This window comes from Salvelinus alpinus, chromosome 8 (genome assembly GCF_045679555.1).
Source record: "Salvelinus alpinus chromosome 8, SLU_Salpinus.1, whole genome shotgun sequence".
Taxonomy (NCBI): Eukaryota; Metazoa; Chordata; class Actinopteri; order Salmoniformes; family Salmonidae; genus Salvelinus; species Salvelinus alpinus.
Window position 1 is genome coordinate 56,960,414 of NC_092093.1, and position 17,610 is coordinate 56,978,023.

Below are 17,610 nucleotides of genomic sequence, written 5' to 3' on the forward strand. Positions count from 1 at the left end.
TAACACGGGTTTACATCTGCAGACTTTGAAGGACGAAACCCAACACTATGCCTCTATGTAAACGAATTGTACATTGTAAACTAATTGTACATTGTAAACGAATGGGTGCGTAGGGATACAAGAAACATCAAAAGTCATCCTGCGGTCAGGTATCTCTCCTGTTCATTTAAATTCCTTGGCTTTGACTGTTGCGCGTCTCAGCAAGTTCTACCCAACGATGTTGTACATACATATGGTCATCTGATGTACAGTACGCATGTATGGCTCTAACATGTCTCTGCCCTGTGTGTTTTCCAGTGGAGTATGACAGAGAGCTGTCGCCTCACAGAATGCACCACAAAGAGTTCAAGTTCAACCTGTCCCAGATCCCCGAGGGTGAGGCCGTCACCGCCTCCGAGTTACGCCTCTACAAGGAGTGTGCGAACCAAGTCGTCATCAACGAGACCCTCCTGCTCAGCGTCTACCAAGTGGTGCAGGAGCACCCCAACAGGTAAGACACACTGCACACACACAGTCCAGTCCTTATATGTCAATCTGATGACAATAGGATAATCACATCAGGCCTTTTTTACAGTTAAATAGCTTGCTGCTTGCTATTGCTATATACATGAGTTTATATCAGGGCTAGCTTGTTGTACTGCTTTATCGTGTTGAAGTCATGCTATCACAGTAATGGTATATACACGATATATACAAAAGTATGTAGAAACCCCTTCAAATGTGTGGATTTGGCTATGTCAGGTGCATAACATCGAGCACTAAGCCATGCAATATCAATTGACAAACATTGGCAGTAGAATGGCCTTACTGAAGAGCTCAGTGACTTTCAACGTGGCACCGTCATAGGATGCCACCTTTCCAACAAGTAATTTCATCAAATGTATGTCAACTGTAAGTGCTGTTATTTTGAAGTGGAAACATCTAGGAGCAACAACGGCTCAGTCACGAAGTGGCAGGCCACACAAGCTCACAGAACGGGACCGGCGAGTGCTGAAGCGCGTAGCGCTTTCAAATTGTCTGTCCTCGGTTGCAACACTCACTACCGAGTTCCAAACTGACTCTGGGAAGCAATGTCAACACAATAATTGTTCATCGGGAGCTTCATGAAATGGGTTTCCATGGCCGAGCAGCTGCACACAAGCCTAAGATCACCATGTGCAATGCCAAGCGTCGGCTGGAGTGGTGTAAAGCTCGCCGCCATCGGACTCTGGAGCAGTGGAAACGTGTTCTCTGGAGTGACTAATCAACCTTGACCATCTGTCAGTCCAATGGACAAATCTGGGTTTGGTGGATGCCAGGAGAATGCTACCTGCACCAATGAATAGTGCCAACTGTAAAGTTTGGTGGAGGAGGAATAATGGTCTGGGGCTGTTTTTCATGGTTCGGGCTAGGCCCCTTAGTTACAGTGAAGGGCAATCTTAATGCTGCATATGATGACATTCTAGACGACTCTGTGCTTCCAACTTTGTGGCAACAGTTTGGGGAAGGCCCTTTCCTGTTTCAGCATGACAATGCACCTGTGCATGGTGCAATGGTTTGTCGAGATCGTTGTGGAAGAACTGGCCTGCACAGAGCCCTGACCTCAACCCCATCAAACACCTTTCGGAATGAATTGGAACGTAGACTGCGAGCCAGGCCTATTCGTCCAAAATCAGTGCCCCGACTATACTAATGCTTTTGTGGCTGAAGTCCCCGGAGCAATGTTCCAACATCTAGTGGAAAGCCTTCCCAGAAGAGTGGAGGCTGTTACAGCAGCAAAGGGGGAACCATATGATGATGATGATTTTGGAATGAGATGTTTGACGAGCAGGAGTCCACACATTTATTTGGTAATGTTGTGAATTTGAGGTATAGATATTGTGTTACTATTTTCTTTATTATATATTTTTTGTTCCTCATTTTCTTACTTTTTAACTCTGCATTGTTGGGAAAGGGCTCGTAAGTAAGCACTTCACGGCAAAGTCTACACCTGTTGTATTCAGGGCAGGTGACAAATAAAATGTGATTGATTGATATAGATGTATAGTATGTGTGAGTGCCGCTGAGGCAGAATCCTCCATAGAATCATATATAGGACAAAGACAGAACTCTGGAATCCTCTCAGCTTTCCACATGGTTCATATTCTCCCAGTGAACTAACACTGGGATGATATGGTTCAGCTTCTCCCAGTGATCTGTCTAATACTGGGATGATATGGTTCAGCTTCTCCCAGTGATCTGTCTAATACTGGGATGATATGGTTCAGCATCTCCTAGTGATCTAACACTGGGATGATATGGTTCAGCTTCTCCCAGTGATCTGTCTAATACTGGGATGATATGGTTCAGCATCTCCTAGTGATCTAACACTGGGATGATATGGTTCAGCTTCTCCTAGTGATCTAACACTGGGATGATATGGTTCAGCATCTCCTAGTGATCTAACACTGGGATGATATGGTTCAGCTTCTCACCGTGATCTGTCTAACACTGGGATGATATGGTTCAGCTTCCCCCAGTGATCTGTCTAATACTGGGATGATATGGTTCAGCTTCTCCCAGTGATCTGTCTAATACTGGGATGATATGGTTCAGCTTCTCTTAGTGATCTGTTAACACTGGGATGATATGGTTCAGCTTCTCCCAGTGATCTGTCTAATACTGGGATGATATGGTTCAGCTTCTCTTAGTGATCTGTTAACACTGGGATGATATGGTTCAGCTTCTCCCAGTGATCTGTCTAATACTGGGATGATATGGTTCAGCATCTCCTAGTGATCTAACACTGGGATGATATGGTTCAGCTTCTCCTAGTGATCTAACACTGGGATGCTATGGTTCAGCATCTCCTAGTGATCTAACACTGGGATGATATGGTTCAGCTTCTCCCAGTGATCTGTCTAATACTGGGATGATATGGTTCAGCTTCTCCCAGTGATCTGTCTAATACTGGGATGATATGGTTCAGCTTCTCTTAGTGATCTGTTAACACTGGGATGATATGGTTCAGCTTCTCCCAGTGATCTGTCTAATACTGGGATGATATGGTTCAGCTTCTCTTAGTGATCTGTTAACACTGGGATGATATGGTTCAGCTTCTCGCCGTGATCTGTCTAACACTGGGATGATATGGTTCAGCTTCTCCCAGTGATCTAACACTGGGATGATATGGTTCAGCTTCTTCCAGTGATCTGTCTAACACTGGGATGATATGGTTCAGCTTCTCCCAGTGATCTGTCTAATACTGGGATTATATGGTTCAGCTTCTCCCAGTGATCTGTCTAATACTGGGATGATATTGTCCAGCTTCTCTTAGTGATCTGTTAACACTGGGATGATATGGTTCAGCTTCTCTTAGTGATCTGTCTAATACTGGGATGATATGGTTCAGCTTCTCCCAGTGATCTGTCTAATACTGGGATGATATGGTTCAGCTTCTCTTAGTGATCTGTTAACACTGGGATGATATGGTTCAGCTTCTCCCAGTGATCTGTCTAATACTGGGATGATATGGTTCAGCTTCTCCCAGTGGTCTGTCTAATACTGGGATGATATGGTTCAGCTTCTCCCAGTGATCTGTCTAACACTGGGATGATATGGTTCAGCTTCTCTTAGTGATCTGTCTAACACTGGGATGATATGGTTCAGCTTCTCTTAGTGATCTAAAACTGGGATGATATGGAGGAACTATTAGACAATACCTGACAAGACTAAGTGAACCCTGAGATGTGAGACCATCCCAATCTCCTGCTACTTCGGCCTCCTAGTCAGTCCTGAGCTTGTCGAGATGAGGGATAATGTATACTGCTACTCCGTCCTCCTAGTCAGTCCTGAGCTTGTCGAGATGAGGGATAATGGATACTGCTACTCCGTACTCCTAGTCAGTCCTGAGCTTGTCGAGATGAGAGATAATGTATACTGCTACTCCGTCCTCCTAGTCAGTCCTGAGCTTGTCGAGATGAGAGATAATGTATACTGCTACTCCGTCCTCCTAGTCAGTCCTGAGCTTGTCGAGATGAGGGATAATGTATACTGCTACTCCGTCCTCCTAGTCAGTCCTGAGCTTGTCGAGATGAGGGATAATGGATACTGCTACTCCGTCCTCCTAGTCAGTCCTGAGCTTGTCGAGATGAGAGATAATGTATACTGCTACTCCGTCCTCCTAGTCAGTCCTGAGCTTGTCGAGATGAGGGATAATGTATACTGCTACTCCGTCCTCCTAGTCAGTCCTGAGCTTGTCGAGATGAGGGATAATGGATACTGCTACTCCGTACTCCTAGTCAGTCCTGAGTTTGTCGAGATGAGGGATAATGGATACTGCTACTCCGTCCTCCTAGTCAGTCCCGAGCTTGTCGAGATGAGGGATAATGTATACTGCTACTCCGTCCTCCTAGTCAGTCCTGAGCTTGTCGAGATGAGAGATAATGTATACTGCTACTCCGTCCTCCTAGTCAGTCCTGAGCTTGTCGAGATGAGGGATAATGTATACTGTGTACAGAGGAAAGTCTTAGCTACACGTACTTCTCCAGACATTGATTACACGGTAGCGTAGCTCTGGTTTTCTGCCATGTATTTTCTCTAGAATGAGGCATGACCACATCGCCTTACCAAAATAGCCTGACTTTAGAGTCCCAAAAAAGAGCAGCACCAAAACATGGTAAGCATTTACATTGATTCTGCTGGGAGAGACATCCCACTTGGGATACAACAGACAATAAAAGAGCTGGATGGTATTGATATTTTGAAAACAGTAGGAGACGATGTAAGATTCTGCATTGAGTTCACCGATGCACTGTTTAAGGAAAAGTCACTAAGAGTCTCATAATATGTCCCACAATGCTTTTTGGTCCACGCCTCTGTTTTCTTCATGTCATAGTAATACAAATGGTGCATTTGTATTCGTACGTTTGCTGTATATGTTTCTGGTCATTTACAAGTCTGTAAGATCTCAAATCAAATCATATCAAATTGCTATTTTTAATAAAATTGCTATTTTTAAAGTTTTTTGCTGTATTCTTGTTTTCGTGTTTTTTGCTGTATTCTTGTTTTCGTGAAAGCGTTTCTATGTCTATATCATGAGGATCTTGTCTGCCACATTCTCTTCACAATAGGCGGTTTGTGCTCTGCTGCCCGCAGGCAAAGACTTTTAATTTGCGAGATATTTGGAGATTAAAGGGACCATATATATCCAATTATTGTAGGAGGATGTTTACCTTTAGGCAAATTATAGCTTGGTTTGTGGGCTATCGGAGAACATCGCTTTGTGCTTGCAAATCCTACGTACTTGTGCAGCTTGCAAAACACATTTGCTGACAAACAGATTCATTTGTAAGTGGTTCAAGTCTTGGAAGTTGTAATTGCTTTGATTATAGCTCCCAATCTTTAATAAGTACACAGGGTAGGGAAAGCTAGCAAGCAGGGCTGAACAGAGGTGCAACTGTACATCATTGCTCATCCATATATTTATATGTACATATTCTCATTCACCCCTTTTAGATTTTTGTGTATTAGGCAGTTGTTGGGGAATTGTTAGATTACTTGTTAGATATTACTGCACTGTCAGAACTAGAAGCACAAGCATTTCGCTACATTCACATTAACATCTGCTAAACATGTGTATGTGACCAAAACAATTTGATTTGATTTGGTTCGAGCATTGGGCCAGTAACCGAAAGGTTGCTTGATTGAATCCATGAGCTGACAAGGTACAAATCTGTCATTCTGCCCCAAGAAACACGAACAATGTACATTAGACCGGTGGAAATCTGTCCTTTGGTCTGATGAGACCAAATTTGAGATTTTTGGTTCCAACTGCCTTGTCTTTGTGAGATGCAGAGTAGGTGAAGGGATAATCTCCGCATGTGTGGTTCCCACTCTGAAGCATGGAGGAGGAGTGGTGATGGTGTGGGGGTGCTTTGCTCGTGAGACTGTCTGTGATTTATTTTGAATTCAAGGCACACTTAACCAGCATGGCTACCACAGCATTCTGCAGCGATACGCCATCCCATCTGGTTTGCGCTTAGTGGTACTATCATTTGTTTTTCAACAGGACAATGACCCAACACACCTCCAGGCTGTGTAAGGGCTATTTGACCAAGAAGGAGAGTAATGGAGTGCTGCATCAGATGACCTGGTCTCCATGATCACCTGACCTCAACCCAATTGAGATGGTTTGGGATGAATTGGACCGCAGAGTGAAGGAAAAGCAGCCAATGCTCAGCATATGTGGGAACTCCTTCAAGATTGTTGGAAAAGCATTCCAGGTGAATCTGGTTGAGAGAATGCCAAGAGTGTGCAAAGCTGTCATCAAGGCAAAGGGTGGCTACTTTGAAGAATCTCAAATATAAAATATATTTTGATTTGTTTAATACTTTTTTGGTTACTACGTGATTCCATACGTGTTATTTCATAGTTTTGATGTCTTCACTATTATGCTACAATGTAGAAAATAGTAAAAATAAAGAAAAATCCTTGAATGAGTAGGTGTGTCCAAACTTTTGACTGGTAGTGTAGTTCCATATCATGTCTCAAAAACATCCAATCTTTCAGTACCCAATTAACATGGTGTTCTTGAGAACTGTGAGGCCCTTTTGTTTCCAAGTCTTGTCACCAGTCTCAAGCTAAATGTATGTTAGAACAGAACAAGCCATCGAAACAACAGCCAGATATGCTGCATTTTTAACTACATTCATTCGACAGGCCCAGCAAAGGAGATTTATTGGAACAAAAAACACAAAACGTTGACGTATGACCTATGACGTTATTCCAGTTCATTTAAGCAGTCAATTAGAGGCTTTACAGTAGGGCTTTAGTGCCACGGCCCCCCATACGGCTCTCGGATGGACCCCCTGCTGGTACACGGGTGTTAAAATGTCTGCCTGGATTCAGAATGACTCAGCACCGGCCCACAGAACCCAAGCTGCGCCCAATGTGTGAACTACCTGAGGGGGGCACTAGGAACGGCTTGGGGGGGAGGGGGCACTGGGAACGACCTCATATGGAAGCCCTCAGAAACTCTCTCATTAACGAGAAATAATGAGGGGCTGCCGATGCATGACTGCAGGGGCATTCCCGGAACACCTGGGTGATTGTGGGGCTTTGATCTGCGGCCCGGGGAGGGGCCAGCGGACTCATGCTGTGTCATTACAGTAATGGGGACGGGACAAACCTCTCCTCTTTCTTTCTCTCTCACACACGCTCACTCACTGACTCGGCTTGTGGTTGTCTTTTCCACCCGAGACCTAGCTACAGTTATAGGGAGGGGAGGGTAGGGTAAGGTCGGGGAGGGGAGTGGTGGTGGGGTGATGTTACGAACCCAGAAGCGTTGCAGTTCTTGACACAAACTGGTGCACTTGGCACCTAATACCATACCTGATTCAAAGGTACTTAAATATTTTGTCTTAGCCATTCACCCACTGAATGGCACACATACGCAATCAATTGTCTCAAGGCATAAAAATATTTTCTTTACCTGTCTCCTCCCCTTAATCTACACTGATTGAAGTGGATTTAACAAGTGACATCAATAGCTTTCACCTGGATTCACCTGGTCAATCTGTCATGAAATAAAACTGGTGTTCTTAATGTTTTGTCCACTCAGTGTAGGTTCATACAGTATAGGGATTAGAGAGGGATCATCTTCATAGTGTATAGTGCCAAAATCCCTGAATGTAGGCTGTAAGAAAACATGAAAGTCATACTGACATATACTACAGTATCTGTTATGGTAGAGTACCAGTGTTTAATGTATACTTCTGTAAAGATGGGAAAGCTGCTGGCCCTCAGTCATGGCTGCTTGTTGTGACTGTGCCCCCAGGGAGGCGGACCTGTTCTTGCTGGAGTCTCGCAGGCTGTGGGCAGCCGAGGAGGGCTGGCTGGAGTTTGACATCCTGGCCACCAGTAACTTGTGGGTGATGAGTCCTCACTACAACCTGGGCCTCCAGATCAGAGTGGAGACCAGCAGCGGTGAGCACCATGCTAACAGCTAACATTAGAAATATGTTGCTAACGGCTAACTTTGCAAACATGCTAACAGCTAACTTTGGAAACATGCTAACTAACTTTAGAATTTTCATCTTGAAAAGAAAACAATAGTGGATACTGAACACTGGGGCTTTTTTAGGCTTGTCACAATGCTGAAATGGAAAGGTTGATATGTCTGCAAGTCAACTATTTGATACGTAATGGACACTAAACATCCATCAAAGGACAAATGCAGAAATGTTTCACAAGAATATATCAGTAGGGTGTATGATACTCTCCCTTGTAGGCTATGTTTAGTAAACTGTAGCACATTCAGTATGTCCAAGTGATTGACGGCTCCTCTCTTCTGTGGAACAGGGCGGAGCATCAGCTCCAAGGAGGCGGGCCTAGTGGGGCGTGACGGAGGGCTGGAGAAGCAACCCTTCATGGTGGCCTTCTTTAAAGTCAGTGAGGTGCATATCCGCACCGCCCGCTCCACCAACAAGAACCGCAACAAGAACCGCAACCGCCCTACGCAGCCCCAGGAAGGAGGCTCCAGGGGCCCCAGCCCAGCAGGTGTGTCCATAGTCTGGTCAACACCCAGTTAAAACCTTTTATGATGAATATGTAACCAGGCCAGTTCATCACAGCTCCGTAGTGTGAAAAGGATGTACCGGTGTGTGAATTTTTGTATTGGAAAGTTTCGGATGTGTTCATGTTTATTACCGTAACAACATCACAAAATCACACCCCACAACATTACAACAGACAACATCGTAGCCCACAACATCACAACCTCAAAACATCACACAGAGCACAGCGTCACAACATCACACAGAGCCCATTACAATATCCAAACACCTCCAAGCCGAGCAGGGAAGCTCTCGCTACCCCGGGTTTCAGTGTAATGTGGTGAGGTGTGCTGTCATTGACGGGGACATCGATGCCAGCTCTCCAAATGAGAAAAAAAAGAGAGACAGAGAGCGAGCGAGAGAAACTATCCCTAGATGCATGACCTCTCATCATTCGAGAGTACACTTTACAGTACCTGCCCTCAGCCCCACTCCCCCCTCCGTACTTAGCGGCTGATGTTATGAACAGGTCAATTCAATTAGGCTCTAATCCAGCTACCAATACTGCCTTCACCCCTGGCCGTTTCATAACGTTAGCATAATGTTAGCCTTTGCCGAACATAAAGCTGTCCTTGTGAGGGAGGATCCCAGTGATTTTACAGCAGGAAGAGCTGTGGTTTCAGAGGGCTTTGTGGCTAATATCTGCCGGATCCCAGCCCTAATTTGATGGATGAGGCCCGGGCTAACATTAAGCCTTCATGGCCAGGGCCACGGGGTCAGCTACTCAGCTTCTTAACCGTTGACGTTACAATAGCAGCTCAAGTGATTTCCCTCACCTCCTCGGTTTCACGTCATCTGTTTTGAAGGCGATGCCATCTAAAGGCTAGAGGTGTTGTTGGATGATGCCAATCAGGAGCTCTACAGTTTCTTCCTTTCCCTCAACACAACATACTGTGGGAAGTTAGTTCAGCTTTATTTAACCAGGATAGTCCTCTCAGCAACAATCACTGTTTCCCTGGGAACCTGAAGTTATGAGTTTGTGGTTCCATCTCTGTACATATGTATGTACATACAGAGTACAGTTCATCACACAAACCATCCATTCTTATTGTAGCCTGTAAGGAATATGATTTGAGTTCTAGTACATTATAACCATGCTCTTCTCAGTTGTGCAGTGTCCATTAGATAAAAACCTTCAGAAAAGAGCAGAACAGAACAGAGCAGAACAGAACATAGCAGAACAGAGCAGAACATAACAGAATAGAGCAGAACAGAACAGAGCAGAGCAGAACAGAGCAGAATAGAATAGAGCATAACAGAACAGAGCAGAATAGAACAGAGAAGAATAGAACAGAATAGAGCAGAACATAATAGAACAGAACAGAGCAGAATAGAACAGAACAGAGCAGAATAGAACAGAGAAGAATAGAACAGAGCAGAATAGAACAGAACATAATAGAACAGAGCATAATAGAACAGAGCAGAATAGAATAGAACAGAGCAGAATAGAACAGAACAGAGAAGAATAGAACAGAATAGAACAGAGCAGAATAGAACAGAGAAGAATAGAACAGAATAGAGCAGAACAGAATAGAACAGAGCAGAATAGAACAGAACAGAGCAGAATAGAACAGAGAAGAATAGAACAGAATAGAATAGAGCAGAATAGAACAGAGAAGAATAGAATAGAATAGAACAGAACAGAGCAGAATAGAACAGAATAGAGCAGAACAGAATAGAACAGAACAGAATAGAATAGAGCAGAATAGAACAGAGAAGAATAGAATAGAACAGAGCAGAATAGAACAGAATAGAGCAGAACAGAATAGAGCAGAACAGAATAGAACAGAACAGAACAGAATAGAACCGAGCAGAATAGAACCGAGCAGAATAGAACAGAGCAGAATAGAACAGAGCAGAACAGAACAGAGCAGAATAGAACAGAGAAGAATAGAACAGAATAGAATAGAGCAGAATAGAACAGAGAAGAATAGAATAGAACAAAACAGAGCAGAATAGAACAGAATAGAACAGAGCAGAATAGAACAGAGCAGAATAGAACAGAGCAGAATAGAACAGAACAGAGCAGAATATAACAGAGCATAATAGAACAGAGAAGAACAGAATAGAGTAGAACAGAATAGAACAGAACATAGAATAATAGAACAGAACAGAATAGAGCAGAACAGAACAGAACACAGCAGAGCAGAATAGAACAGAACAGAATAGAACAGAAAATAATAGAACAGAGAAGAATAGAACATAATAGAGCAGAGCAGAACAGAATAGAACAGATAAGAAAAGAACATAGCAGAATATAACAGAACAGAATAGAGCAGAGCAGAATAGAACAGAGCAGAGAAGAATAGAACAGAAAATAATAGAACAGAATAGAGCAGAGCAGAGCAGAATAGAACATAACAAAATAGAACAGACAGAATAGAACAGAACAGAGAAGAATAGAACAGAACAGAATAGAACAGAATAGAACAGACAGAATAGAACAGAAAAGAATAGAACAGAATAGAACAGAATAGAACAGACAGAATAGAACAGAACAGAGAAGAGCAGAATAGAACAGAACTGCCTCCCAGGCACAGACCAGTCTGCTGGTGCTCCAGCTTATGAGGACAATCTGTTGAACCAATGTGTCCTAAAGGATTGGACTTTATGTAACCCAAAACATCAATCCCTCTCGGCCTCGCCACTTGGGATGTCTGGAGTGTAAATATTTAGATCCTGCGCAGGAAGTTGCCAGGCCCTAGCGACAGCAGCAGCGTCCATCGCCGTGGTTATGATGAGGCGGACTTATGAGGCATATGGTTCCAATTCCATATGCCTCAAGAGAGGAAGGAGAGGAAGGATGAATGGATGGATGGATGAAGCATTCTTCTTCTGTGCTGCTCTGAGAGAGAAACAAATAGGGACAGTGCTTCATTGTTTAGCATCTGTTGGGACCAACATTGTCCCTTCTTTACAGTTTACAATTCACATCAATAAATCAATGTAGCATAGCCACCAGAATATAGTATGCTTCAGAATACAACACGCCCACAGACAAGTCAGAGGCTCACACTATCATACCACATACCCACAATACATTGCTTCATTCTAAGTGGTATGCAAGTATGGATATTAGAACATAACCATGGTCTCATGATATACAGGTAACTGCCAAAATAAAGGAAACACTTTAGTAAATGAGGGATACATTTACTCTTAGGGTCATGTATAAAACGCCCAGTTGCCCATTATTATGACTACCATGGCTAGAAGAAGAGATCTCAGTGACTTTAAACCTTTATTTAACTAGGTATGTCAGTTAAGAACAAATTCTTATTTACAATGAAGGCCTACCCCGGCTAAACCCAGACGACGCTGGGTCAATTGTGCGTTGCCCTATGGGACTCCCAATCACGTCCGGATGTGATACAGCCTGGATTCGAACCAGGGACTGTAGTGAAAGAGGGGTCTCAAAGGAGCATAGGGGGTTTAAGTGTGTGTGTATGTCACCAGATCTCAACCCAATTGAACCTTTATGGGAGATTCTTGAGCGGCGCATGAGACAGTGTTCTCCACCACCGTCAACAAAACACCAAATTATGGAAATCCTCGTGGAATCCTCGTGGAATAATGGTGTCACATCCCTCCAATAGAGTTCTAGACACTTGTATAATCTATGCCAAGGTCCATTGAAGCTGTTCTGGCTCGTGGTGGCCCAACACCCTATTAAGACACTTTATGTTGGGGATTCCTTTATTTTGGCAGTTAACTGCGTCCTCTTGGCATTAGTTGCCCTAGAATAACACAAGCAGAACATACTGTACACGCTGCCTTGCTTTGAGAGGGGAAAAGTTTGTACTGTACTGGAAACGAGACAGAAGAAGAACAATACGATACCTTTAAAGGTCATTTGGGGTTTTGGGGCATAATGGAAGCCGGGCTTGACCCTTTAACGACAATCCAAGAGGAGAATCACTGCAGGCTAGCCGCTCCTGGTCTCAGACCTGTCATTACCCAGGCCAGTCATTAGCCACTCGCTAAAAGACTGACCAAGTTAACATTATTGCTCAAAGAATTCTAATAACATGGCGCTGTCCAGCTGTGTGTTTTCATCTCAGGGTCTCCTCCTCCAGTCTCTCCTTTGTTGACTGTTGGTGTAATTAGACATCAGCGAGCTCCGCAGAGGGTTTAATAACCTCCCTGATGAAAGACAGGAAAAAAGATAAACTTCAGTGGAAGAGGGAGAGAGAGAGAGAGAGGTTCGCCCACTGATGACACAGACAGACAACAGTGAAATTCTCTTTTAAGTCTTCATGGGAGTTTGGAGAGGCTGACCCATTCTCTCTCTCTCTCTCTCTCTCTCTCTCTTTGGGAAGACCCTGATCTTTTGGGAATGCCGCAGCCTATTAGCCCAGTGTTCCATCACCGCCTCTCCACCGGAACAGTGGCTTGCGCGTAATTGCTACTGTGAAAAGTAGCCGTTTTTAAAAAAGCTTCTGCTTTATTTCCCCTGAGAAAGTTTTGGGAATAAACTGTGGAACTAGTGTATGCGGTTGCAGAGATTGAGGCTTTTGGTGGAAGGAACCCATTTAATGTGGCACATGTGCTTTACTTCCCTCCCGGCAACAGTTGTAATTTGCTCCATTGACTTCTATATTTCTGGAATAACAAGGGATAAATGTTATTTATGGACTTTTCCCTTGTCACAACTGTTAACCCAACCTCCGCGCCCCTGTGGAAATCTAATTAGCATAATAAAACAACCGCCATTAAAATCCGTCTGTTTAAGAGAGAGATCTGTTTTGTTTTGCATGGGCTGCGTCTCAATCCACCACATCCACCAATGGCGGCCTTCCGCCTCTGCGGTGGATGGTGGCCGAGCTGTAGCAGTGTTTGTTAGACCAGGAGACAACCTGAAAATTGGTCTTCTCACAAAAGCATCTGTAGCGTCTGAACGGGACCGACGGTACCGCCGATCTGCCAACCTCTGTCTGTAGCGTCCGGACAGTAGCAGTCAAAGGTTTGGACACACCTACTCATTCAAGGGTTTTTCTTTATTTAAAAAAAAACGATTTTCTACATTGTAGAATTATAGTGAAGACATCAAAACTATGAAATAACATATATGGAATCATGTAGTAACCAAACAAGTGTTAAACAAATCAAAATATATGTTATATTTGAGATTTTTCAAAATAGCCACCCTTTTCCTTGATGACAGCTTTGCACACTCTTGGCATTCTCTCAACCAGCTTCATGAAGTAGTCACCTGGAATGCATTTAAATTAACAGGTGTGCCTTGTTAAAAGTTAATTTGTGGAATTTCTTTCCTTCTAAATGTGTTTGAGCCAATCAGTTGTGTTGTGACAAGGTAGGGGAAGATAGCCCTATTTGGTAAAATACCAAGTCCATATTATGGCAAGAACAGAGTTTAAATAAGCAAAGAGAAATGACAGTCCATCGTTCGGTGCTGCCCCTTGGTCCAGTGGGGTTGATATGGAGGGTGGTTGTTAGGAGGCCACGGGGGCGATTAAGGAGGCGGACAAAAACATTGTTAAAGTGGGGTCCACGTCCCGCGCCAGAGCCGCCACCGTGGACAGACGCCCACCCAGACCCTCCCCTAGAGTTTTAGGTGGTGCGCCCGGAGTTCGCACCTTGAGGGGGGGGTTCTGTCACGTTCCTGACCTGTTTTCCCTTGTTTTGTATTTATTTAGTATGGTCAGGGCGTGAGTTGGGTGGGTTGTCTATGTGTTGTTTTCTATGTTGGGGTTTTGTGTGTTCGGCCTGGTATGATTCTCAATCAGAGGCAGCTGTCAATCGTTGTCCCTGATTGAGAATCATACTTAGGCAGCCGGGGTTTCACGTGTGTTTTGTGGGTGTTTGTTCCTTGTTAGTGTTTCGCCACACGGGACTGTAACGGTAGTTTCATTTTGTTATTTTGTATCGCATATTGTTTTCGTGTTATTAAATTACCATGGAAACTAACCACTCTGCATATTGGTCCGATCCTTCTCGCCTCTCCTCGTCCGATGAGGAGGACGACATAGACTATCGTTACACAACCGCTGTCAGATTTCAAAAAAGCTTTACGGAAAAAGCAAACCATGCAATAATCTGAGTCGGCGCTCAGATCCCAATCAAGACACAAATATATCCGCCATATTGTGCAGTCAACAGAAGTCAGAAATAACATTATAAACATTCACTTACCTTTGATGATCTTCATCAGAATGCACTCCCAGGAATCCCAGTTCCACAATAAATGTTTGTTTTGTTAGATAATGTCCATCATTTATGTCCAAATAGCTACTTTTGTTAGCGCGTTTTGTAAACAAATCCAGTCACGAAGCGCGTTCACTAGGAGCAGACGAAATGTCAAAAAGTTCCGTTACAGTCCGTAGAAACATGTCAAACGATGTATAGAATCCATCTTTAGGATGTTTTTAACTAAAATCTTCAATAATGTTCCAACCGGAGAATTTCTTTGTCTTCAGAAAAGCAAATGGAACAGAGCTCGCTCTCACATGAACGAGCGTCATGAGCTCAAAGCATTCTGCCAAACCTCTGACTCATTCCCCTCTCATTCGGCCCCACTTCACAGTAGAAGCATCAGACAAGGTTCTATAGACTGTTGACATCTAGTGGAAGCCTTAGGAAGTGCGACATGACCCATCTCCCACTGTATTTTCAATAGGGAATGAGTTGAAAAACGACCAACCTCAGATTTCCCATTTCCTGGTTGGATTTTTTCTCAGGTTTTTGCCTGCCATATGAGTTCTGTTATACTCACAGACATCATTCAAACAGTTTTAGAAACTTAAGAATGTTTTCTATCCAAATATACTAATAGTATGCATATATTAGCAACTGGGACTGAGTAGCAGGCCGTTTACTCTGGGCACCTTATTCATCCAAGCTACTCAATACTGCCCCCAGCCATAAGAAGTTAAAGCAGCTGCCCAGCGCAGGGAGGGTATTTCAGTGGCACGATCCCAACCCTGTTATTTGCCTGGGAGCTGAATGTCTGGACCCGTAAAACAGGCCAGCAAGGCCTTTGTATGTGGAGGCAGGCAGGGAGGGAGTCTGTGTGAAGTCGGGTCACATCTCGCCATGCGAGATGAACACTAGCCCCAGGGGACAGGGGTTAAGTACCCTCTCAGGATCGGCTCCAGGGCCTCAGTGAGAAGCGGATTTATCTCTGTAAATATTTACCTTGCAGAGGTACAGCCAAGGTGGTGGGAAACCCAGACCAGCCCGGGGGCTGACAGGCCAGGCAGGGTGACCCAGAGAAAACATGGCCACGGACACAGACACATGGGCTAGGACCGCCCGGCTTTACGTTAGGGTAGTCGCTGTAGCTACACTCCTTTATCTAAACATATCATCAGCAGACATCCTGAGAACACGCACACACACACACACACACACACACACACACACACACACACACACACACACACACACACACACACACACACACACACACACACACACACACACACACACACACACACACACACACACACACACACACACACACACACACACACACACACACACTCAAACAGGAAAGAACGCTGTGACGATCGGAACCACGGGAAACACCTGAGTGGTCTCCGACAGTAACGGCCAGGATGACCTCTCGACCCTGCCCTCGGAACCAGACACCACCTTTTCTGTTTTCCTCCTTGGCGTGAGTTAAACCACCCCAGTCAGGTGACTGCTGCTCTCATGTTGAAGCCTTTCCTGTTCCTATGAGAAGCGAGCGGAGGCTATTTTTACTGTCATGTTTCAGGGCAACTTCCACTCTCTCTCTCTTTCTGCTCGCCTTACGTTGTCACGTGTCTGGGCTTGTTCTGTTTATGTTTAATTCAATTTAATTAGTAATTACATCATAATGTCATTACGGTTATGAATCCAAATTATGGTTCTCTAATAATGACGGGCTAAGTGGACCCGCTGAGAAACAAAACAAATAAAATGGGTTATTTTGACGCCCTGGTAAGAGGCCTGAACTGTTTAGAGGAGCGCTTGCTGGCATTGATCAATCGGAGAGTGGAGCCACTTGGTCATAGGATGGAACAGTAAGTTAGTACAACACCACGCCACACCCAGCTAACTAAATAAACTCGTTTAATGACTAGGTCCTGGTCTCCAGGGGAGGGGGGGACAGGGCAGGAGGGGGACTATGAGTGACTGCTTTGACACACACACAAAGAAATGGTCCTCTCTGCCTGCCCCGATGCCAACCTGGGCCTTAGACTACCTGGCATCGCCCACTGATGTCTTTCCCCTGGGTGGGGAGCTCTGCCAACAGGAAGTGATGCCCCACTGTGCTGATATCATGGTTCTTCTCACTTTCTGTTTAATAGAGAAGGGGGGGGAAGTATGCAAAAAAAAATCATAGCTGTCCTCACTGTCTCTCTGTTTAGTAGGGGGGTGGGTGGGGGGGGGACGAACGCAAAAACCCCAAAAAAACAGCAAGTGGAACGTCGTCAGTGGAAAGTCTGAGTCACCCGTTTTGACTTCAGAACGCTGGCTCGTGCCAGCAATGACCTTCCCCTCTGAAACACCATACCTGTTGACACTCGCTGAGTCCCTAACTCTGTGACTCTGCGGACGGGCGGGACCAGAGGGAGATGATTAAAACAAACTGCGGAGAGAGGACGACAGTTATAAACACGCTTGTCATCGGCGTCCAACCCAATGCACCCAATCACCCACCAATTAATTTAGGCACGCTTTCAAATGAATTTATCTTCAAGAGAGTGTGAGGCACTTAAAATCCTCTATTACACACTATAACACGTGTTACTGTGAACTACAGTCAAACACACTATAACATATGATGTTACTGTGAACTACAGCCAAACACACTATAACACGTGTTACTGTGAACTACAACCAAACACACTATAACACGTGTTACTGTGAACTACAACCAAACACACTATAACACGTGTTACTGTGAACTACAGCCAAACACACTATAACACGTGTTACTGTGAACTACAGCCAAACACACTATAACACGTGTTACTGTGAACTACAACCAAACACACTATAACACGTGTTACTGTGAACTACAGCCAAA

General features: G+C 44.4%; 1 protein-coding gene across 2 annotated transcripts in view; it reads left to right on the top strand.

Annotated features, from left to right (window-relative positions):
* LOC139583326 (bone morphogenetic protein 7-like) overlaps nucleotides 1-17,610 on the top strand; it is a 50,710-nt gene that overhangs the window by 28,054 nt on the left and 5,046 nt on the right. For both annotated transcript variants that reach the window (XM_071414285.1, XM_071414284.1), the window contains exons 2-4: nucleotides 298-490; nucleotides 7,796-7,944; nucleotides 8,320-8,517. In XM_071414285.1, coding sequence (XP_071270386.1) covers nucleotides 298-490; nucleotides 7,796-7,944; nucleotides 8,320-8,517 — 540 coding nt within the window. The remainder of the gene's footprint in view (nucleotides 1-297; nucleotides 491-7,795; nucleotides 7,945-8,319; nucleotides 8,518-17,610) is intronic.